Genomic DNA, 25678 nt, shown 5'->3' on the forward strand with positions numbered 1-25678 from the left:
TCCCCACTGTATACAGTGCCTTCTGCGAAAGTATTCGGCCCCCTTGAACTTTGCGACCTTTTGCCACATTTCAGGCTTCAAACATAAAAGATATAAAACTGTATTTTTTGTGAATAATCAACAACAAGTGGGACACAATCATGAAGTGAAACGACATTTATTGGATATTTCAAACTTTTTTAACAAATCAAAAACTGAAAAATTGGGCGTGCAAAATTATTCAGCCCTTACTTTCAGTGCAGCAAACTCTCTCCAGAAGTTCAGTGAGGATCTCTGAATGATCCAATGTTGACCTAAATGACTAATAAATACAATCCACCTGTGTGTAATCAAGTCTCCATATAAATGCACCTGCACTGTGATAGTCTCAGAGGTCCGTTAAAAGCACAGAGAGCATCATGAAGAACAAGGAACACACCAGGCAGGTCCGAGATACTGTTGTGAAGAAGTTTAAAGCTGGATTTGGATACAAAAAGATTTCCCAAGCTTTAAACATCCCAAGGAGCACTGTGCAAGCGATAATATTGAAATGGAAGGAGTATCAGACCACTGCAAATCTACCAAGACCTGGCCGTCCCTCTAAACTTTCAGCTCATACAAGAGAAGACTGATCAGAGCCAAGAGGCCCATGATCACTCTGGATGAACTGCAGAGATCTACAGCTGAGGTGGGAGACTCTGTCCATAGGACAACAATCAGTCGTGTATTGCACAAATCTGGCCTTTATGGAAGAGTGGCAAGAAGAAAGCCATTTCTTAAAGATATCCATAAAAAGTGTTGTTTAAAGTTTGCCACAAGCCACCTGGGAGACACACCAAACATGTGGAAGAAGGTGCTCCGGTCAGATGAAACCAAAATTGAACTTTTTGGCAACAATGCAAAACGTTATGTTTGGCGTAAAAGCAACACAGCTCATCACCCTGAAAACACACCATCCCCACTGTCAAACATGGTGGTGGCAGCATCATGGTTTGGGCCTGCTTTTCTTCAGCAAGGACAGGGAAGATGGTTAAAATTGATGGGAAGATGGATGGAGCCAAATACAGGACAATTCTGGAAGAAAACCTGATGGATTCTGCAAAAGACCTGAGACTGGGAAGGAGATTTGTCTTCCAACAAGACAATGATCCAAAACATAAAGCAAAATCTACAATGGAATGGTTCAAAAATAAACATATCCAGGTGTTAAAATGGCCAAGTCAATGTCCAGACCTGAATCCAATCGAGAATCTGTGGAAAGAACTGAAAACTGCTGTTCACAAATGCTCTCCATCCAACCTCACTGAGCTCGAGCTGTTTTGCAAGGAGGAATGGGAAAATATTTCAGTCTCTCGATGTGCAAAACTGATAGAGACATACCCCAAGCGACTTACAGCTGTAATCGCAGCAAAAGGTGGCGCTACAAAGTATTAACTTAAGGGGGCTGAATAATTTTGCACGCCCAATTTTTCAGTTTTTGATTTGTTAAAAAAGTTTGAAATATCCAATAAATGTCGTTCCACTTCATGATTGTGTCCCACTTGTTGTTGATTCTTCACAAAAACACAGTTTTATATCTTTATGTTTGAAGCCTGAAGTGTGGCAAAAGGTCACAAAGTTCAAGGGGGCCGAATACTTTCGCAAGGCACTGTATATATACTGATATCCTGTGACAGCTCATGTGACACTTAGATTGCACACAGGTGGACTTAATTTAACTAATTATGTGATATCTGAAGGTAATTGGTTGTACCAGATCTTATTTATGGGATTCATAGCAAACGGGATGAATACATATGCACCCATCACTTCAAGGTTTTTTATTTTTTCATTTCACTTGACCATTTTGGACTATTGTGTGTATGTCCATTACATGAAATCCAAATAAAGATCCATTTAAATTGCAGGTTGTAATGCAACATAATAGGATCATACAGTGATCATACAGTATTTAGGTAGCTATTTCCCTTTGGTGTTTGTGGGTTCTTGTCTATGTGTAGTTTCTTGTCAGCACTCATTTGTATAGCTTCACGTGTTATTTTGGTTAGTTAGTTAATTCAGTGTTCATTCTTAATATAATAAAGAATGTATGCATACCACGCTGCGCCTTGGTCTGATCCTTATAACAAACGTGACAATATATTTATCTTTAACTGTGCAGAATCTAGTCTACACACTATAGGTTCAATCCCCCTGACTGTCCTGAAGCTCTGTTTATGACCAGGCACATTGCTAGACGCCAGTTTGCTCCTGGACCAACCCAAGCAATTGTTACGCCGCAGCAAACTGGGAGTAGTATTGACAGAGCATCGAAACAGGACTAGTCACACATTAGATTTTTTTTTTTAAACTAGTGCATTTAAAATCATTACATAAAATAAGAATCTTCATTGCATACATACAGTTGAAGTCGGAAGTTTACGTACACCTTAGCCAAATAAGTTTAAACTCAGTTTTTCACAATTCCCTGTCTTAGGTCAGTTAGGATCACTACTTTATTTTCAAAATGTGAAATGTCAGAATAATAGTAGAGAGAATGATTTATGTTTAACTTTGATTTATTTCATCACATTCCCATGGGTCAGAAGTTTACATACACTCAATTAGTATTTGGTAGCATTGCCTTTAAATTGTTTAACTTGGGTCAAACATTTTGGGTAGCCTTCAACAAGTGTCCTACAATAAGTTGTGTGAATTTTGGCCCCTTCCTCCTGACAGTAATGGTGTAGGCATCCTTGCTCGCACACACTTTTTCAGTTCTGCCCACAAATGTTCTATATGATTGAGGTCATGGCTTTGTGATGGCCACTCCAATACCTTGACTTTGTTGTCCTTAAGCCATTTTGCCACAACTTTGGAAGTATGCTTGGGGTCACTGTCCATTTGGAAGACCCATTTGCGACGAAGTTTTATCTTCCTGACTGATGTCTTGAGATGTTGCTTCAATATATCCACAAAATTTTCCTCCCTCATGAAGCCATCTATTTTGTGAAATGCACCAGTCCCGCCTGCAGCAAAGCACCCCCACAACATGATGCTGCCATCCCCGTGCTTCACGGTTGGGATGGTGTTCTTTGGCTTGCAGGCCTCCCCCTTTTTCCTCCAAATATAACAATGGTCATTATGGCCAAACAATTCTATTTTTGTTTCATCAGACCAAAAAGTACGATCTTTGTCCCCATGTGCAGTTGCAAACCGTAGTCTGGCTTTTTTATGGTGGTTTTGTGGCAGTGGCTTCTTCCTTGCTGAGCGGACTTTCAAGTTATGTCGAGATAGGACTCGTTTTACTGTGGATATAGATACTTTTGTACCTGTTTCCTCCAGTATCTTCACAAGGTCTTTTGCTGTTGTTCTGGGATTGATTTGCACTTTTCGCACCAAAGTACGTTAATCTCTAGGAGACAGAACACGTCTCCTTCCTGAGTGGTATAATGGCTGCGTGGTCCCATGGTGTTTATACTTGGGTACTATTGTTTGTACAGATGAACGTGGTACCTTCAGGTGTTTGGAAATTGCTCCCAAGGATGAACCAGACTTGTGGGGGTCTACAGTTTTTTTTTGAGGTCTTGGCTGATTTCTTTTGATTTTCCCCTTGATGTCAAGCAAAGAGGCATTGAGTTTGAAGGTAGGTCTTGAAATACATCCACAGGTACACCTCCAATCGACTCAAATGATGTCAATTAGCCAATCAGAAGCTTCTAAAGCCATGATATAATTTTCTGGAATTTTCCAAGCTGTTTAAAGGCACAGTCAACTTAGTGTATGTAAACTTGTGACCCACTGGAATTGTGATACTTTGAATTATTAGTGAAATAATCTGTCTGTAAACAATTGTTGGAAAGATTACCTATGTCAAGCACCGAGTAGATGTCCTCACCGACTTGCCAAAACTATAGTTTGTTAAGAAGAGATTTGTGGAGTGGTTGAAAAACAAGTTTTAATGACTCCAACCTATTTGTATGTATACTTCCGACTTCAACTGTATGACACATTATTACTAAATATTATACAGTGCTGCTATACTAAATGACATACAGGAATAGATATGACAAAATAGACATTCACCCCTCAATTAAGATCAGCCTAGAGACAGACAGTCCTGTTTGTCAGAGTGGCTTAGTGCTCCCCATTATGTCAGCCACTCCCTGTCCTGTCATGGCTGATTCACTAGTTGGGACGAGAGAGATAGGGGACATTGGAGAGAGGGGGAGGTGTTGAGAGAGAGAGAGAGAGAGAGAGAGAGAGAGAGAGAGAGAGAGAGAGAGAGAGAGAGAGAGAGAGAGAGAGAGAGAGAGAGAGAGAGAGAGAGAGAGAGAGAGAGAGAGAGAGAGAGAGATGGTGAGGCAGCTCATAGGCTCCTAACTAAAATTAACTGGAATTCCCTCACTATCAAACACAGCTGATGCATTGATTTAGCTTGGCTTCATTCAAACCTGCAGGCCAACAGACAGGCAGGTCTATTCACATGTTAGCCTCTGTCACAGGCTTTCCCCTCACCATCCATATAGAAGCAAAGTGAGGAAAGCTAAGGCTATTCACATGTGAACACAATTTAAATGTATAGGCTGTGGCCCAGAGGCCTGCTGGAGGGAGAGATAGATGACAGCATGTCTACACAGGTCACATCTAGAATGTCTAGTGGAAGGACAGGGTGAGAGAGAGTCTGTTTCTGGAGGGGAAGAGAGTCTGTGAGAGAGGAGAGTAGTGATGATGAGGTGATCTGTGGCCAGGCAGGAGGTGATAGAAGAGAACAGGGTCTCTGAAACTACTGACTGTCTGGGTGATTGGGTTTCTTCAACAGGGTGCAACAAGGCTGAGTCTTTGACAGCAAAACACACACACTACTGCAATTATTTGGGACCAGTGTGGAAGTTTGAACTAAAATGGAGCATGCAGATATTAGGAGCAAACTAAGAGAATACACAGTATTTGAAATGGGACTGGTGAACGGCATGGCAACGAAACTCTGTGGTACAGCGTCATCAAATAAACACCCTGAGTCAGAACTGCACCAAAGCACTAGCATAGATCCCAGATATGTCCAAACACATTTCCAAAACAGGGAAGTTCAGCAAACACTCAGACACACACCAACACACTCTCTAGAGGGAGAGGCGCTGGAGCTGAGCAGTGCGGCAGAACACACACACAAACACACAGTTAAGTATCATAATTCAGCAGCTCTTGAAAACTAGACATGAAAGATGAGAGATGATGAAAGAAAAAGAGTAAAGGGGAGGCGATAAGGGCAAATAGAGAATGAGAGGGGAATACTGTAAGTAAATAGAAAAGGGTGGAGAAAATTAGGATGGAGTGAGAGCAGAAGATCTGAAAAAGAGGAAAGGAGTGAAGAATAAGAGAGTGAGAGATAGAGAAAGAGATGAGGGGAGTTCAGAGAAAGAGAGTGTGAGAGGGGTTGAAGAAAGGGAGAGGGAGGGAGAAAGAGAGGAAGACCCTAGTGACTGGTGTGGTGGTGGTGTTGTTTGTGCTGTCAGATCCTGAGGAGCCCCATGAGAGTGGTGAGAGCGCTCAGCTGCATCATGGCCTCTTTTCCGATTTCACGCTTTGATGCTCTTCGCTCTTAGAGGGGCAAATTGTTTCAGTGCCACACAAAATGCTTGCTCTGTTTTATTCATACAGCATATAGAGGACAACAGCATGCCTGTCTGGAGCTAACTCTGTCACTGTGAACAACGGTGGGGTGATTCCCTGTATCTTTCACTGTTTCATTCTCTCACTTTACCTCTTCTCTCATCTCTTTTCTCCTCTATTCTGATCTTTCATTTCCTCTCTGCTTTCTTTCTGTCTGTGCTTCTCCCTCCCCGCTCTTGTTTTTCTGCTTGTGTCCTCCTCTCCTCTTTCTTATATCTTTCCTCTTTCCTTTCATCCTCTCCCATTCTTCCCCTCTCATCTCCAATCTCCTCTCCTTTTTCCTCACCTCTGCTCTCCGTTTCTTCTCCTCCTCTCTTCCCCTTTTCCTCTCCTCTCCTTTTCCTTCCCTCTCCTCTCCTCTCTTTAGCTCATTTACACTGAGCAGCATGTAATCACATTTGTACTACATCATGTCAGGCTTGATGGGTTTCATGCCCCCTCTTTGCCCGAAGGAAACCACCACCCCCGCAGAAAGAAAGATTGGGGCTCTTTGACTGATTTTGGTTGGTAGCAAAGATTTCAATCAAATCTTTATGAAAGTATACTTATCTTGGTCTAGGAGTGCAAGCAAAATGGGATATCTCATTCAGCTCAGTAATGCGTCTAAGCTTCCTTGCATTAAGGGTAATGAATAGATAGGCATGAAGTATTTTGATTCAATGAGCGCTCGATAAGACAGCACTATTACACTGATATTGGTGGTGGCTGCAGGTTCTCTGTGAGCCGCACACACTCTCTCTCACACACACACTCTCTCTCTCACACACACTCACATACACACACACACACACACACACACACACACACACACACACACACACACACACACACACACACACACACACACACACACACACTCTCTCTGCGCTAGTAGTGTGTAGTGTAATCTCTGCAGTGGCACTGCGATCTCACTGCAGTTTAGCCATGCTCAGCTGCCCCTGGCCTGGACCATGCAGATACTCACAGCCTGCCAGCTAGCTACCATAGACAGAGAGACAGAGACAGAGAGAGAGATTAAAAATATATTTGATTGTCACATACACCAGATAGGTGTAGTAAAATGTGTTGTTTTACTGGGTCAGCCATACTACTATGTTGCCCCTGGAGCAAATTAGGGTTAAGTGCCTTGCTCAAGCGCCATCAACAGATTTTAGGGAGGGGAGGAAGGTAGAAAGGGGGAAGGAGGGAGTGAGATGCAAAGAGAGAATGAGAGAGACTAAAAAAGGGGAGAACAAAGAAAAAAAGAGAGTAAAGAGAGTTACAGAAAGAGAAAAGGAGGACAACTAAGGAGGTGGAAAGTGATAAGATGAAGTGTTAGAAGATAAGTCTCTCCTTCATCTTGCTCTCCCTCTGTGCTCCCTTTCCTCCCACATCCCCCTTCCCTCTCTGCTCCCTTTCCTCCCACATCCCCCTTCCCTCTCTGCTCCCTTTCCTCCCACATCCCCCTTCCCTCTCTGCTCCCTTTCCTCCCACATCCCCCTTCCTCTCTGCTCCCTTTCCTCCCACATCCCCCTTCCCTCTCTGCTCCCTTTCCTCCCATATCCCCCTTCCCTCTCTTCTCCCTTTCCTCCCACATCCCCCTTCCCTCTCTGCTCCCTTTCCTCCCACATCCCCCTTCCCTCTCTGCTCCCTTTCCTCCCACATCCCCCTTCCCTCTCTGCTCCCTTTCCTCCCACATCCCCCTTCCCTCTCTTCTCCCTTTCCTCCCACATCCCCCTTCCCTCTCTGCTCCCTTTCCTCCCACATTCCCCTTCCCTCTCTGCTCCCTTTCCTCCCACATCCCCTTCCCTCTCTGCTCCCTTTCCTCCCACATCCCCCTTCCCTCTCTGCTCACTTTCCTCCCACATCTCCCTTCCCTCTCTGCTCCCTTTCCTCCCACATCCCCCTTCCCTCCTTGCTCCCTTTCCTCCCACATCCCCCTTCCCTTCCCTCTCCGCTCCCTTTCCTTCCACATCTCCCTTCCCTCTCTGCTCCCTTTCCTCCCACATCCCCCTTCCCTCTCTGCTCCCTTTCCTCCCACATCCCCCTTCCCTTCCCTCTCTGCTCCCTTTCCTCCCACATCCCCCTTCCCTCTCTTCTCCCTTTCCTCCCACATCCCCCTTCCCTCTCTGCTCCCTTTCCTCCCACATCCCCCTTCCCTCTCTGCTTCCTTTCCTCCCACATCCCCCTTCCCTCTCTGCTCCCTTTCCTCCCACATCCCCCTTCCCTCTCTGCTCCCTCTCCTCCCACATTCCTCCCCTTCCATCTCTGCTCCTTCTCCTCCCTCTCTGCTCCCTCTCCTCCCACATCCCCCTCCCTCCCTATCTGCTCCCTCTCCTCTCCCTCTCCTCTGTTACTTACTTTTCCCTCCCTCCATCCCATTTATTCCTCTTCCTTTCTCCTCCCCTATATCATTCTTTCTTCATTATCTCTTCACTCAATGCCATTCCTGCCACTCCCCTTTATCCTTCTCTTTTTGCTCACTGTTCTCTCTCTCCTTTTCACCTCCCACTCTAGAACCTCTCATTCCTCCCTCATTCACATGCAGCAGTTAAGATTCCTGTGGGATCTTGTTAGGTCCAAATTGAATTCTGTAATATTTGTTGTGCATCCCGTACAGGTCTTTGTGTTTTTCATATTGCATTATTCAGTTACTCTGGGCTCAGTTTGACCACCCTGCGATGTGATTAATGTTTCCCTGAGATCCGTCTGCATGGAAACGAAGTCTCCTCAAGTGTAACTAACTTACCACCAAATCACACCCATGTTGTACTGATACAGAATGTACAGATGTGTAAGTAAATATGCTTACACCGCCAACAACTAGTTGGTGCTTTTGAAATAGAAGGATTTGTGGCCTTTGCAAATGATTTAGTGTATTTGAATCTTAGGTACAATTTGTGCTTTGCAGAAAAGAGACAAACACCTAGATATAGTGAGCCAGTAAAAGTGTTGGCCTACCAGTAAGTTGGCAGTTTGAGACTATACTCATAGCATCATTAACAGAGACATATCACCTATGCTTGGACAACTGAGCTCTACTCAACAGCAATTAAGTTACATGTAGTCTACCTTTTAAATGTAGAATAGATACAGTATTACCACTGCACCTGTATAGCAAATACCCTCTTTACCATGTGTTTACTGTAATGAAGTATCATTATCCTGTAAAAGCCCATTGGATTCCAACAAGGTCAAAGTAATCATGGAGTGTGTCCACACACACACACACACCCAAACAAACACAATCACGTTCAGCCTAAGTCACCTCATCAGGGGAGGAGCGTCGAGGCAATCAGAGAGGAGTGAGAGGAGAGAGCGAGACAGAAAGAGAGAAAGAGATAGAGATGGATAAAGAGGGGACATGATTGAGCAAATCAAATTGTATTTGTCACATGCTTTGTAAACAACAGGTGTAGAATTACAGTGAAATGCCTCCATACATGCCCTTCCCAACAATGTGTGATGAACAGGTGTAGAATTACAGTGAAATGCCTCCATACATGCCCTTCCCAACAATGTGTGATGAACAGGTGTAGAATTACAGTGAAATGCCTCCATACATGCCCTTCCCAACAATATGTGATGAACAGGTGTAGAATTACAGTGAAATGCCTCCATACATGCCCTTCCCAACAATGTGTGATGAACAGGTGTAGAATTACAGTGAAATGCCTCCATATATGCCCTTCCCAACAATGTGTGATGAACAGGTGTAGAATTACAGTGAAATGCCTCCATACATGCCCTTCCCAACAATGTGTGATGAACAGGTGTAGAATTACAGTGAAATGCCTCCATACATGCCCTTCCCAACAATGCATGATGAATAAGGGGAAGCAGCGCATGGAGCAACATAAGTAGCAGTGCTATGGTTCACTGTGCAGCTGATTCCATGTTTTTACAGTATGACACAGAAAGCCCCTGGACACACATGTAATGTCAGATTTGCTAGTGATGGATTACAGACCAACCATTTGCACTATTGTGGCTCCAAGTTAACACATTGTGAAAACTAGTCCCTCAACATGGGCAAAGAAATCAACATACCATCAACTTACGTATGCTTCCCAGCAGTGGTGTAAAGTACTTAAGTAAAAATACTTTAAAGTACTTCTTAAGTCATTTTGGGTAGTATCCGTACTTTACTTTACTATTTATATTTTTGCCAACTTTTACTTTTACTTCACTACATTCCTAAAGAAAATTATGTAATTTTTTACTCCATACATTTTCCCTGACACCCAAAGGTACTCGTTACATTTTGACAGGAAAATTGTCAAATTCACACGCTTATCAAGAGAACATCCCTGGCCATCCCTACTGCCTCTGAACTGGTGGGCTCACTAAACACAAATGCTTAAATGTTTTAATTATGTCTGCTGGAGTGTGCCCCTAGCTGTCACACCCTGACCATAGTTTGCTTTGTATGTTTATATGTTTTGTTTGGTCAGGGTGTGATCTGAGTGGGCATTCTATGTTGGATGTCTAGTTTGTCTGTTTCTGTGTTTGGGCCTGATATGGTTCTCAATCAGAGGCAGGTGTTAGTCATTGTCTCTGATTGGGAACCATATTTAGGTAGCCTGTTTTGTGTTGGGTTTGGTGGGTGGTTGTTTCCTGTCTTTGTGTTTGTTGCACCAGATAGGGCTGTTTCGGTTTTGCCACATTTACTGTTTTGTATTATGTTCATGTTGAGTTTTCCTATATTAAAAACATGAACTATAACCACGCTGCATTTTGGTCCGGCTCTCCTTCCCAGGAGGAAAGCTGTACACTAGCTATCCGTCAATAAAAAAAATAAAGAAATTATGCCATCTGGTTTGCTTAATATATGGAATTTTAAATGGTTTATACTTTTGATACTTAAGTACATTTTAGCAGTTCCAAGTACATTTAAAACCAAATACTTTTAGACTTTAACTCAAGTAGTATTTTACTGCGTGACTTTTACTTGAGTTATTTTCTAAAGGTTTCTTTACTTTTACTCAAGTTTGACAATTGAGGACTTTTTATACAAAGTCGAAACAGTTTGCGCATATATTATGACAACATTTTGTGACGTTCTTGTTGGTTTTGGTCTTTTTTTTTAGGCAAGTCGAAGTTTGGTAGGTCTTTTGTCGGTGACTGGTCAACAGAACTACTTCTAAAAGGAGTATGAACATGAAGGTTTTTGTTGTCATTCAACAAGAGGCGACTAGTTTTCATTTCAGGCAGGATTTAGAGACTCCTGCCTAAATTATAGTTTTGTTACATTGTTTGCTTGCTCAGCTGGTTAGCTAAGTTAGCTCTCTCAGTCTCTTTGACCACCAAAACAAGCCACTTAATATCACTTGTTTTCTTCAAATGTATATTAGCTAGCTAAGTTATCAATGTCATGAATACAACACCCATCTGCTGTCGATATCAGGATATGATTGGAGAGCACTAGTTAGCTCCAAAATTAGTTAAAGCTTTGACTGCATGCTGACAATGATTTAATAATTTTACCAGGTTCCCGAAAAGCAATTGTAATGACAGTCCACCACAACATACCCAAGAGTTTCCCGATTGGCAAGGGGTAGTCTGTTTAATCAAGAGGGACAAGCAACAGTAATATTGCCCTTTCTTATCTAATTTCCAAGCAAAGGTCTTTAGAGAGTATGAGAGCACAGACGGTCGCTTTGCCTAGCTGAGATCTGCTAGGAGCAAGCCGAACCAATGTATGCGGAGGCCTTTACATTGTACTCTAATCAAATCGAATCAAATGTTATTTGTCACATGCACCGAATACAACAGGTGTAGACCTATCGTGAAATGCAATGCAGTTCAAGAAATAGAGTTAAGAAAATATATACCAAATAAACTAAAGTATGTATATATTTTTAACACAATAAAATAACAATAAGGAGGCTATATACAGGGGGTACCGGTACCGAGTCAATGTGAGGGGGTACAGGTTAGTCAAGGTAATTTGTACATGTACAGTGCCTTGCGAAAGTATTCGGCCCCCTTGAACTTTGCGACCTTTTGCCACATTTCAGGCTTCAAACATAAAGATATAAACTGTATTTTTTTGTGAAGAATCAACAACAAGTGGGACACAATCATGAAGTGGAACGACATTTATTGGATATTTTAAACTTTTTTAACAAATCAAAAACTGGAAAATTGGGTGTGCAAAATTATTCAGCCCCCTTAAGTTAATACTTTGTAGCGCCACCTTTTGCTGCGATTACAGCTGTAAAGTCGCTTGGGGTATGTCTCTATCAGTTTTGCACATCGAGAGACTGAAATTTTTTCCCATTCCTCCTTGCAAAACAGCTCGAGCTCAGTGAGGTTGGATGGAGAGCATTTGTGAACAGCAGTTTTCAGTTCTTTCCACAGATTCTCGATTGGATTCAGGTCTGGACTTTGACTTGGCCATTCTAACACCTGGATATGTTTATTTTTGAACCATTCCATTGTAGATTTTGCTTTATGTTTTGGATCATTGTCTTGTTGGAAGACAAATCTCCGTCCCAGTCTCAGGTCTTTTGCAGACTCCATCAGGTTTTCTTCCAGAATGGTCCTGTATTTGGCTCCATCCATCTTCCCATCAATTTTAACCATCTTCCCTGTCCCTGAAGAAAAGCAGGCCCAAACCATGATGCTGCCACCACCATGTTTGACAGTGGGGATGGTGTGTTTTCAGGGTGATGAGCTGTGTTGCTTTTACGCCAAACATAACGTTTTGCATTGTTGCCAAAAAGTTCAATTTTGGTTTCATCTGACCAGAGCACCTTCTTCCACATGTTTGGTGTGTCTCCCAGGTGGCTTGTGGCAAACTTTAAACGACACTTTTTATGGATATCTTTAAGAAATGGCTTTCTTCTTGCCACTCTTCCATAAAGGCCAGATTTGTGCAATATACGACTGATTGTTGTCCTATGGACAGAGTCTCCCACCTCAGCTGTAGATCTCTGCAGTTCATCCAGAGTGATCATGGGCCTCTTGGCTGCATCTCTGATCATTCTTCTCTTTGTATGAGCTGAAAGTTTAGAGGGATGGCCAGGTCTTGGTAGATTTGCAGTGGTCTGATACTCCTTCCATTTCAATATTATCGCTTGCACAGTGCTCCTTGGGATGTTTAAAGCTTGGGAAATCTTTTTGTATCCAAATCCGGCTTTAAACTTCTTCACAACAGTATCTCGGACCTGCCTGGTGTGTTCCTTGTTCTTCATGATGCTCTCTGCGCTTTTAACGGACCTCTGAGACTATCACAGTGCAGGTGCATTTATACGGAGACTTGATTACACACAGGTGGATTGTATTTATCATCATTAGTCATTTAGGTCAACATTGGATCATTCAGAGATCCTCACTGAACTTCTGGAGAGAGTTTGCTGCACTGAAAGGGGCTGAATAATTTTGCACGCCCAATTTTTCAGTTTTTGATTTGTTAAAAAAGTTTGAAATATCCAATAAATGTAGTTCCACTTCATGATTGTGTCCCACTTGTTGTTGATTCTTCACAAACAAATACAGTTTTATATCTTTATGTTTGAAGCCTGAAATGTGGCAAAAGGTTGCAAAGTTCAAGGGGGCCGAATACTTTCGCAAGGCACTGTAGGTAGGGGTAAAGTGACTATGCGTAGACAATAAACAGCGAGTAGCAGCAGTGTAAAAACAAAGGGGGAGCTTGGCCTGTACGCACTACCCTCTGTAGCACCTTGCGTTCATATGCCGAGCAGTTGCCATACCAGGCGGTGATGCAACCGGTCAGGATGCTCTCAGTGGTGCAGCTGTAGAACTTTTTGAGGATCTGGGGACCCATGCCAAGTCTTTTCAGTCTCCTGGGGGGGAAAAGGTGTTGTCGTCCCTCTTCATGACTGGCTTGGTGTGTTTGGACAATGATAGTTTGTTGGTGATGTGGACACCAAGGATCTTGAAACTCTCAAGTGCTCCCCTACAGCCCCATCGATGTGAATGGGGGAGTGTTCGGCCCTCCTTTTCCTGTAGTCCACGATCAGCTCCTTTGTCTTGCTCACGTTGAGGGAGAGGTTGTCCTGGCACCACACTGCCAGGTCTCTGACCTCCACCCTATAGGCTGTCTCATCGTTGTCGGTGATCAGGCCTTCCACTGTTGTGCCGTCAGCAAACGATTATTTTTTATTAATCCAAAACATACAATGTACTTGCAGTGAAGCCGCTCAACAACTACACCACATCAGTCATCCAACAGACTCGACACACAGAAGTATCCAGGGTCAATGCCCTGCTCAAGGGCATGTCGACAGATCTACCACAAGGCCAAAAACAGGGACCCGAACCCTCCAAGATCCCCCCACAGTTCCCCAATAGCTGCCCCTCAACCATCCGAGACCCCTCCCCCATTCCCCCTTCCATGAATAAATAAATAAATACATTTAAAAATGTAATTAAATTAATTTAATTCCCCACCCCAATGCACCAACAACCAAGAAAATGTAACTAAAGAGGAAAAAGAAAACGACAAAGGAAAACAGAAAACAACAATGCAAAAACAACCTAAAGACATCAAGGACAATTACAATCATAACAGCAAGGACAACTGTATATGTTTGAGAGCATGTCTGGCACTATTTACATGTGTGTGTGTCCATGTATGTGTGTATTTGAATGAGAGTCTGTGTAAATTTGATAAATACTTTTACTAAGAGTATTAGTATATTAGTAATTGACTGACCCGGTCTCTCCAGATCCTCTAACATTACTATTTCTACAGTCAGTTTTTGATCAATGTTATGCATTTTCAGCCATTCCTGAAGCTGAGACCAGAAACAGGTTTAGGAATGGCTGAAAATGACAAAATAGTACCAAAATAAATGGTCTAATGATTCTGTATCCTCACAACAAAATCTGCAGAGCTTCGATGATTTTATGCCCCATATATTCAACATTTTGTTGGTGGCAATAATTTTATATAATAATTTTAGCTGAAAAGCAAGTGCATTGTTGCATTGTTTTATATTGTCGTGCATTGTTTTATATATCAACTCATACACCCTGTACCATGGAATCGGTACATCAAAAATCTCTTCCCAACTATTTTGCAATCAGTGTGGTACAGTCGCTTTATTTTGTCTGGTTTAGTGTCCCAGATAAATCAAAATATTTTTGGATCATATGATTTGGAAAAAAAATCATCAGGAGCACCATAAGTAAGTGAATAAACTGACATATGACTATGGAGTTAATCAGGGCAATTTTTCCATAAATAGACCTCTCCATGGTTGCAGGACCTTGTCTACTTTTACACGTTTTCTATTGAAATTCATTGTGGAGAGCTTATTTATATATTTTGTGATATGAATACCAACTATGTCTACTTCACCACCAGCCCATTTTATAGGTAAACTGCAGGGCAATGTAGAAGCTGTATTTTTTAAAGATCCAAAACGTTATATTGTACACTTAATAAAATGAGGTTTTAGTCCAGAGAGTCCAGAAAAGTCATCTAGATCTTCAATGAGACATTACAGGGATCTAGCTTGCGGACTTGTTACAAAACTTGAGTCATCGGCATATATGGACACCTTTGTTTTTAAGCCTTTGATTTCTAATCCTCTAATTGATTTTATTTGATTTATTTCACCTTTATTACCCAGGCAGGCAAGTTGAGAACAAGTTCTCATTTACAACCTGGCCAAGATAAAGCAAAGCAGTTAGACACATACAACAACACAGAGTTACACATGGAGTAAAACAAACATACAGTCAATAATACAGTAGAAAAATAAGTCTATATACGATGTGAGCAAATGAGGTGAGATAAGGGAGGTAAAGGCAAAAGAAAGGCCATGTTGGTGAAGTAAATACAATATAGCAAGTAAAACACTGGAATGGTAGATTTGCAGTGGAAGAATGTGCAAGGTAGAGATAGAAATAATGGGGTGCAAAGGAGCAAAATAAATAAATACAGTGGGGGAAGAGGTAGTTGTTTGGGATAAATTATTGATGGTGCAGTAATCTGTGAGCTGCTCTGACAGCTGGTGCTTAAAGCTAGTGAGGGAGATGTGTTTCCAGTTTCAGAGATTTTTGTAGTTCATTTCAGTCATTGGCAGCAGAGAACTGGAAGGAGAGGCGGCCAAAGGAAGATTTGTTTTTGGGGGTGACCAGTGCTGCTATGGTGACCAGCGAGCTGAGATAAGGGGGGAATTTACCTTGCAGGGTCTTGTAGATGACCTGGAGCCAGTGGGTTTGGCGATGAGTATGAAGTGAGGGCCAGCCAACGAGAGCGTACAGGTCGTAGTGGTGGGTAGTGTATGGGGCTTTGGTGACAAAACGAATTGCACTGTGATAGACTGCATCCAATTTATTGAGTAGGGTATTGGAGGCTATTTTGTAAATGACATCTCCGAAGTCGAGGATCGGTAGGATGGTCAGTTTTGCGAGGGTATGTTTGGCAGCATGAGTGAAGGAGGCTTTGTTGCGAAATAGGAAGCCAATTCTAGATTTAACTTTGAATTGTAAATGTTTGATGTGAGTGTGGAAGGAGAGTTTACAGTCTAACCAGACACCTGGGTATTTGTAGTTGTCCACATATTCTAAGTCAGAACCGTCCAGAGTAGTGATGCTGGACGGGCGGGCAGGTGCAGGCAACGATTGGTTGAAGAGCATGCATTTAGTTTTACTTGTATTTAAGAGCAGTTGGAGGCTGCTAATGTTGTTATTGGATCTGATTTTAATAGATAGCATTACGATGGCCATAACGAATAGATATGGTGACATCAGACACCCTTATTTAACTCCTCTTGACAATTCAAAACTCTCTGAGAAGTAGCCGTTATTTACTATTTTACACCCGGGGTTGATATACATTACGTTTACCCATTTTATAAGAGAATCACCGAAATTGAAAAAAATCCAGGCATTTATAAATAAAATCCAGTCTTACTTTATCAAATGGCTTTTCAAAATCTGCTATAAATACCAGGCCTGGCTTCTATTTCTAGTAGTTGTCGTATATTATCTCCAATGTATCGTCCATGTAAAAAACCTGTCTGATCAGGATGAACAATACCTGGTAAAACCTTTTTAATTCTGAGTGCTATGCATTTCGCTAGTATTTTTGCATCACAACATTGAATTGTAAGGGGCCTCCAGTTTTTTAGATAGACTGGATCTTTATATTTGCCATCTGGGTCTTGTTTCCATAATAGTGAAATCAGACCTTCCTGTCCGGTCCGCTCCTGATCCCCGTGTTCGTCCCCTTTGTCGGCGTCCTGCGGCTGGAGCCACGCATCGGGGAGGGGGTACTGTCACGTATGCTCCCTCCGGCCTCTAGGTCATCAGGCTGCTGATTATCCCGCACACCTGTCACCATCGTCAAGCACACCAGCGCCTCATGACACTCACCTGGACTCCATTACCTCCTTGAATTATCTCCCCTATATCTGTCACTCCCCTTGGTTCTTTCCTCAGGTGTTATTGACTCTGTTTCATGTCGGTGTGTTGTTTGTGTTTTGTGTTTATTGTTTTGCTTATTTATTAAAACACTCACTCCCTGTACTTGCTTCCGGACTCTCAGCGCACTTGTTACATGAATATTGAATGACCGCTGAATGTGTAACGCTCGTCTGTGATGGAAGAAGAGGAGGACCAATGTGCAGCGTGGTAAGTGTCCATATTGATTTAATAGAATCAATGAACACTCAACAGAAAACAATAAAGCGACAACAAACGAAACGGAACAGTCCTGTATGGTGAGTACACAGAACAGAAAATAATCACCCACAACTCAAAGGTGAAACCAGGCTACCTAAGTATGGTTCTCAATCAGAGACAACCAGGCTACCTAAGTATGGTTCTCAATCAGAGACAACCAGGCTACCTAAGTATGATTCTCAATCAGAGACAACGAATGACAGCTGCCTCTGATTGAGAACCATACCAGGCCAAACACAGAAATCCCAAATTATAGAAAAAAGAACATAGACTGCCCACCCCAACTCTCACGCCTTGATCATACTAAAACAAAGACAAAACAAAGGAACTAAGGTCAGAACGTGACAGAATGTACATTTAAAGGTATACCAAACAATAAAGGGATTTGCTGAACCTATATTATACTGGAACAATTCAGTTATAAATCATTTTGTCTTAGTTAAAAATAGGTTTTCCTCCAGTAAACTCTGTTTATGTCCACGTGGAAATTCTATAAGAGTTATGTGAAGGCCAATTAGATGAACCGATCGAATTCTTTCTCCTATTAAAACTTTTTTAACCTTTGTTTTTAACCTTTTATTCCAACTTACCATAACTAGATACTATTCTCAGTCTAAATTGACCACAATTAGGGCTTGTAAAGTTATTGCCATCAGAGGTATTATGACAGTCAAAAGTAGAGCTTTTAAATGTCTGATATGTAGAATTCAAGAAATAGGTTCTAGCTATATTTGTTTTATTCTCTTGCCTGTTTTGCCTGTGAGCCAATGCCACAGATATTAGAACATTGAGACAAGATATTATGTGTGTCGTAAATCTGAGTAGGTTGATGTGTATGATATTGGATGTGATTTAGTGAGAGTGTGTACGATGTCTGTATAAGAGTAAGACTATAATGTGTGATGTCCAAATAAATAATAACCCCGCCAATTTGTATGGTTGAGTGTCTGTGTGTAACATGTAGTGTGTAGCCTTAATATTCATGATAATTGTCATCCATATCGTATCACCAATCATAGTTGCATCATAATTACCTTTAAAATCATTGAAAAACATATCCCAGAATTTCCATAGTAATTGACGTTTCACATGATCATGACAGAGACCTTGCATTACTACAGCCTCCAACACTCTACTCAACAAACTGGATGCAGTCTATCACAGTGCCATCCGTTTTGTCACCAAAGCCCCATACACTACCCACCATTGCGACCTGTACGCTCTCGTTGGTTGGCCCTTGCTTCATACTCGTCGCCAAACCCACTGGCCACAGGTTATCTACAAGTCTCTGCTAGATAAATCCCCGCCTTATCTCAGCTCACTGGTCACCATAGCAGCACCCACTCGTAGCACGCGCTCCAGCAGGTATATCTCTCTGGTCACCCCCAAAGCCAATTCCTCCTTTGGTCGTCTTTCCTTCGAGTTCTCTGCAGCCAATGACTGGAATGAATTGCAAAAATCTCTGAAGCTGGAGACTTATATCTCCCTCACTAGCTTTAAGCACCAGCTGTCAGAGCAGCTCACAGATCACTGCACCTGTACATAGCCCATCTGTAAACAGCCCATCTATCTACCTACCTCATCCCCATACAGTATTTATTTATTTATCTTGCTCCTTTGCACCCCAGTATCTCTACTTGCACATTCATCTTCTGCACATCTACCATTCCAGTTTTTAATTGTTATATTGTATTTACTTCACCACCATGGCCTATTTATTGCCTTAACTCCCTTATCTTACCTCATTTGCACTCAATGTATATATACTTTTTGTTTTCTTTTGTTCTACTGTATTATTGACTATGTTTTGTTTATTCTGTGTGTAACTCTGTGTTGTTGTATGTGTCGAATTGCTATGCTTTATCTTGGCCAGGTCCCAGTTGCAAATGAGAACTTGTTCTCAACTAACCCACCTGGTTAAATAAAGGTGAAATAACATATTTAAAAAAAAATAGAGATGGCTTCACTACAGCACAAATGTATCCCGTACAATATGTAATTATTCCCCAATGTCCCTATTCTGATATCTTCCCCTTGCTTATTGTAAACATATATAAACATGTAGATAAAGACATAGAAAAGATAGATAAACAAGAAACATTAAATTATAGAACAGTTCTTGACTATAGAGAGAGAGGGGAGAGAGTGAGAGAAGAGAGCGAGACCAACAGTGTATGTGTATGTATGAGTCCATATGTGTTTTTTTTCTAACCTGAAGCCCCTGTAGAATTTAGTACAGCCATGGTGTTATGGAGCTGTCTCAGAATAGCTGTCCATCTATAAAGAGTTTGTCCACATTGAGAAAGACACGCTTACTCCTCTCCCTCTGTTGCCTCTGTACAGGATACAGCCTCTTGCAAAGTCTGTTGATCTCCCTGTGGAAATTGGTAATTGAGACCGAATATGGTCCCTTTAAGCTCCCTTCCCGTGCTATTAATCAGCTCCTTTTGTTGGTAGTGTTCAAATTTTGCAATGATCGGTCGGGGACCCTTGGTCTTGTTGCACTCGGTGGAAAGCCACCTTGTTTACAGTCTCTAGAGGAAGTTTCAAGGCGGATTGCATGAATTCTCTGATCATGCCCTCTGGATTATTGGGTTATTGGGTGCGTCCTCAGGAATCCCAGAAAATATTAGACTTTCACGCATGCTATGACTTTGTATGTCTAGTAGCGACTCCCTCATCACCCTGTTTTCCCTGAGTAGACAATCCATGTTGGAATCATGGATTTTTACCTTGGCCGTGAGTGTCTTGTTTTCTCCTTGGAGCGTGAGAATTTCCCTCTGGCTAAACCCCAAACTCCCCCTCAGCCCTGCTACCTCCTCACACAACTTGTCCAGTGATGCATGGATTCCAGCCAGAGCACTCTACTTCAACGGTAAGTAAATAGATGAATCTGTCTTTCGTTTTTTGTCTGGTTCTTTTGTGAGGTAGCCAGATCTTTCCATGATGGACGATGTTGTTCCTCCATAGTGTAAAGCTGTTGATAGTCGTCGATTTTCCTCAGGATATCCTTAGTATCCAGGTTGGCTCTTTACTGCAGCCAGTTGTTAACAAAAAGTTTTTAACAATGCGCCTTTCCCACGACGACGACCGGTGTTTTTGTACTACAGCCACTTGTAACCATTGTATGGTTAGCGGTGTTTCCTCGCTCTTAAAATCTAACCGCTTCGCAGAATCCACACAAAAACAAGTTTGGTATTTGTATTTAATGAATTGCGGTTTGTTTTAATCAAAAATAACCAACCGAGTGTTTTCCAGCATACAATGTTCAGCGGTGCACTCTGATGACGTGTGATGACGCACCTTTAGTCTGATCCAACACGGATCCAACACTCCTAGCCCCGTCATCAAATGTAATGATGGTGTTGGATTCCTGCTTGGCCATGCAGTCGTGGGTGAACCGGAAGTACAGGAGGGACCTAAGCATGCACCCTGAGAGGCCCCGGGGTTGAGGATCAGCATGGCAGATGTGTTGTTGCCTACTCTTACCACATGGGGTCGGCCCGTCATGAAGTCCAGGATCCAGTTGCAGAGGGAGGTGTTTAGTCCCAGGGTCCTTAGCTTAGTGATGAGCTTTGAGGGCACTATGGTGTTGAATGCTGAGCTGTAGTCAATGGATAGCATTCTCACATAGGGATTCCTTTTGTCCAGGTGGGAAAGGGCAGTGGGAGTGCGATTGAGATTATGTCATCTGGGGATCTGTTGGGCGGTATGCGAATTGGAGTGTGTCTAGGGTTTCCGGGATAATGTTGTTGATGTGAGCCATGACCAGCCTTTCAAAGCACTTCATGTGCTTTGAGTTTAGGATTTAGGCAGGTTACCTTCGCTTTCTTGGGCACAGGGACAATGGTGGTCTGCTTGAAACGTAGGTATTACAGACCTAGTCAGGGAGAGGTTGAAAATGTCAGTGAAGACACTTGCCAGTTGGTCCGTGCATGCTCTGAGTACACGTCCTGGTAATCCATCTGGCCCCGCGGCCTTGTGAATGTTGACATGTTTTACGGAGAGCGTGACCACACAGTCGTCCAGAACAGCTGTTGCTTTCATGCATGCTTCAGCGTTGCTTGCCTCGAAGAGAGAATAAAAGGCATTTAGCTCATCTGGTAGGCTTGCGTCACTGGTCAGCTTGCGGCTGGGTTTCCCTTTGTAGTCCGTAATAGTTTGCAAACCCTGCCACATCCGACGAGTGTCAGAGCCGGTGTAGTAGGATTCAAACTTAGTACTGTATTGACGCATTGCCTGTTTGTTGGTTCATCTGAGGGCATAGTGGGATTTCTTATAAATGTCTGGATTAGTGTTCCGCTCCTTGAAACAACAGCTCTAGCCTTTAGCTCGGTGCGAATGTTGCCTGTGATCCATGGCTTCTGGTTGGGATATGTACATACGGTCACTGTGGGGACGACGTCGTCGAGGCACTTATTGTCGAAGCTGGTGACTGAGGTGGTATACTCCTCAATGCCATTGGATGATTCCCGGAACATATTCCAGTCTGTGCTAGCAAAACAGTCCTGTAACGTAGCATCCTCGTCATCTGACCACTTCCGTATTGAGCGAGTCACTGGTACTTCCTGCTTTAGTTTTTGCTAGTAAGCATGAATGAATCAGGAGGATATAATTATGGTCAGATTTGTCAAATGGAGGGCGAGGGAAAGCTTTAAATGTGTCTCTGTGTGTGGAGTAAAGGTGGGCTACAGTTTGTTTCCTCTGGTTGAAAATTGGCATGGTGGTAGAAATGAGGTAAAACGGATTTAAGTTTGCCTGCATTAAAGTCCCCAGCCACTAGGAGTGCCGCTTCTGGATGAGCATTTTCTTATCACCTTATACAGCTTGTTGAGTGCAGTTTTAGTGCCAGCATCAGTTTGTGGTGGTACAGTGCCTTGCGAAAGTATTCGGCCCCCTTGAACTTTGCGACCTTTTGCCACATTTCAGGCTTCAAACATAAAGATATAAAACTGTATTTTTTGTGAAGAATCAACAACAAGTGGGACACAATCATGAAGTGGAACGACATTTATTGGATATTTTAAACTTTTTTAACAAATCAAAAACTGAAAAATTGGGCGTGCAAAATTATTCAGCCCCTTTACTTTCAGTGCAGCAAACTCTCTCCAGAAGTTCAGTGAGGATCTCTGAATGATCCAATGTTGACCTAAATGACTAATGATGATAAATACAATCCACCTGTGTGTAATCAAGTCTCTGTATAAATGCACCTGCACTGTGATAGTCTCAGAGGTCCGTTAAAAGCGCAGAGAGCATCATGAAGAACAAGGAACACACCAGGCAGGTCCGAGATACTGTTGTGAAGAAGTTTAAAGCCGGATTTGGATACAAAAAGATTTCCCAAGCTTTAAACATCCCAAGGAGCACTGTGCAAGCGATAATATTGAAATGGAAGGAGTATCAGACCACTGCAAATCTACCAAGACCTGGCCGTCCCTCTAAACTTTCAGCTCATACAAGGAGAAGACTGATCAGAGATGCAGCCAAGAGGCCCATGATCACTCTGGATGAACTGCAGAGATCTACAGCTGAGGTGGGAGACTCTGTCCATAGGACAACAATCAGTCGTATATTGCACAAATCTGGCCTTTATGGAAGAGTGGAAGAATGTGCAAGAGTGCAAGAAGAAAGCCATTTCTTAAAGATATCCATAAAAAGTGTTGTTTAAAGTTTGCCATAAGCCACCTGGGAGACACACCAAACATGTTGAAGAAGGTGCTCTGGTCAGATGAAACCAAAATTGAACTTTTTGGCAACAATGCAAAACGTTATGTTTGGCGTAAAAGCAACACAGCTCATCACCCTGAAAACACACCATCCCCACTGTCAAACATGGTGGTGGCAGCATCATGGTTTGGGCCTGCTTTTCTTCAGCAGGGACAGGGAAGATGGTTAAAATTGATGGGAAGATGGATGGAGCCAAATACAGGACCATTCTGGAAGAAAACCTGATGGAGTCTGCAAAAGACCTGAGACTGGGACGGAGATTTGTCTTCCAACAAGACAATGATCCAAAACATAAAGCAAAATCTACAATGGAATGGTTCAAAAATAAACATATCCAGGTGTTAGAATGGCCAAGTCAAAGTCCAGACCTGAATCCAATCGAGAATCTGTGGAAAGAACTGAAAACCGCTGTTCACAAATGCTCTCCATCCAACCTCACTGAGCTTGAGCTGTTTTGCAAGGATGCAAAAAATATCAGTCTCTCGATGTGCAAAACTGATAGAGACATACCCCAAGCGACTTACAGCTGTAATCGCAGCAAAAGGTGGCGCTACAAAGTATTAACTTAAGGGGGCTGAATAATTTTGCACGCCCAATTTTTCAGTTTTTGATTTGTTAAAAAAGTTTGAAATATCCAATAAATGTCATTCCACTTCATGATTGTGTCCCACTTGTTGTTGATTCTTCACAAAAAAATACAGTTTTATATCTTTATGTTTGAAGCCTGAAATGTGGCAAAAGTTCGCAAAGTTCAAGGGGGCCGAATACTTTCGCAAGGCACTGTACATAGACGGCTACGAAAAATTTAGATGAAAACTCTCTCGGTAGATAGTGTAGTCTACATCTTATCATTAGGTACTCTACTTCAGGCAAGCAATACCTCGAGACTTCTTTAATATTAGACATTGCGCACCAGCTGTTATTGACAAATAGACACACACACCCACCCCTCGTCTTCCCAGATGTAACTGTTCTGTCCTGCTGATGCACAAAACACAGCCTGCTGTATATTATCCGTGTTGTCTGTGAAACATAAGATATTACAGTTTTTTATGTCCCGTTGGTAGGTTAGTCTCGAACAGAGATCATCCAGTTTATTCTCCAGTGATTGCCCGTTGTCCAGTAGAACAGATGGTAGAGGCAGGTTACCCACTTGCCGACAAATTCTCACAAGGTACCCCAATCTCCACCCCCTGTATTTCCTTCTGTTCTTCACGCGAATGACAGGGATTTGAGCCTAGTCTAGGTGGACAACAGTAATTTAATCCTGTCTTCTTCTTACACAAACCAGCTATAGCACTCATGCATTTCACTACACCCGCAATGACATCTGCTAAATATGTGTATGTGGCCAGTAAAGTTTGATTTGATGTTTTACACCCAAATGAACACACACATGCACACACGCACTCCAAACGCCAAACCCCTTACCTAGCCATCCAGATCTGGAGTTGGAGCCACCCAGAGCACACATGTCCGTCTCGGCGCTGGGCAGAACGAACCCCACCACGAACACCTCCACCCCATCCGACATGAGGGCCAGGCCCAGCACCAGGAACAGCTGCCACTGGAACCTGCCATGGCCACACTCCTGGATGATCAGCTCATACTGCTGGGCCAGTTCTTCCTCGTCCGCCTGCCTCTCCTTCTCCAGCTCCTTACGTTCTCTGAGGCTGTCTGTGACGGGCTGCCCCAGAGCCACCTGCCCCTCCCTGGCCTTCCTGTCTCCAGCCGCTGGGATCCCCTGGTACTCCCCCTCGTAAATCTCATCTTCGTCATCATGGCCCTCTGTGGCATCGCTGGCATCACTGGCCTGGTCATTGTCATTGTAGCCTCCGTCCTGCCTCAGGGGATTATGGTAAAGGTCGTCCCCCTCATCTACCTCGTCCTCAAACCGGCTGTATTTTCGCTGGGAGTACTCGTCTGTGGCGCTGTCCACGACCTTGTTGGCCTTTTTCATGGCGTGCCGCTTGGCCTCCTTGGCAATGTCCTTGGCCCCCTTCACTAAGGAAGTCCTGTTATCGTAGCTGTCGTCCATTTTTACTCTGATGGAGGTTCAGGGGTGGAAGTACAGAGGGGTAGGAAGGGTAGGAGGGAGATGAATGTAAGCTGGTGGAGGGGTTTGGGAGCAGAGCAGAGTGGTGGATCTGGAGATGCAACAGGGGAAAACCCTGGACTCTGCAGTCAACACAGGAAGATACCCTCACTGGCTGTGGTGTTCATTGGTCCGGCTGTGGGACAAATAGACAAAGAGAAGGGGGGAAAGAAATACGGGGTGAGAGAAACAGAGAGGGGAGATGAAAAGACGAGGAGAAAGAGAGGGGGAGAGACAGAAAGACAGGGAGAGAGAGAGAAAGAGACAGTGGAGACAGAAAGACAGAAGGAGAGACAGAAAGAGACAGTGGAGACAGAAAGACAGGGGGAGAGACAGAAAGACAGGGGAGAGACAGAAAGACAGGGGGAGAGACAGAAAGACAGGGGGAGAGACAGAAAGAGACAGTGGAGACAGAAAGAGACAGTGGAGACAGAAAGACAGGGGAGAGACAGAAAGAGACAGTGGAGACAGTAAGAGACAGTGGAGACAGAAAGACAGGGGAGAGACAGAAAGACAGGGGAGAGACAGAAAGAGACAGTGGAGACAGAAAGACAGGGGGAGAGACAGACAGAGACAGTG

At 43.1% G+C, this 25678-nt stretch overlaps 1 protein-coding gene across 2 annotated transcripts in view; it reads right to left on the bottom strand.

Annotated features, from left to right (window-relative positions):
- Nucleotides 1–25678, bottom strand: part of LOC112262780 (synaptic vesicle glycoprotein 2C) — an 89174-nt gene that overhangs the window by 36073 nt on the left and 27423 nt on the right. For both annotated transcript variants that reach the window (XM_042331479.1, XM_024438536.2), the window contains exon 2: nucleotides 24436–25235. In XM_042331479.1, coding sequence (XP_042187413.1) covers nucleotides 24436–25042 — 607 coding nt within the window. In that variant the 5' untranslated portion in view covers nucleotides 25043–25235. The remainder of the gene's footprint in view (nucleotides 1–24435; nucleotides 25236–25678) is intronic.

The sequence above is a fragment of the Oncorhynchus tshawytscha genome, linkage group LG12 (assembly GCF_018296145.1).
Source record: "Oncorhynchus tshawytscha isolate Ot180627B linkage group LG12, Otsh_v2.0, whole genome shotgun sequence".
In the NCBI taxonomy this organism is placed as follows: Eukaryota; Metazoa; Chordata; class Actinopteri; order Salmoniformes; family Salmonidae; genus Oncorhynchus; species Oncorhynchus tshawytscha.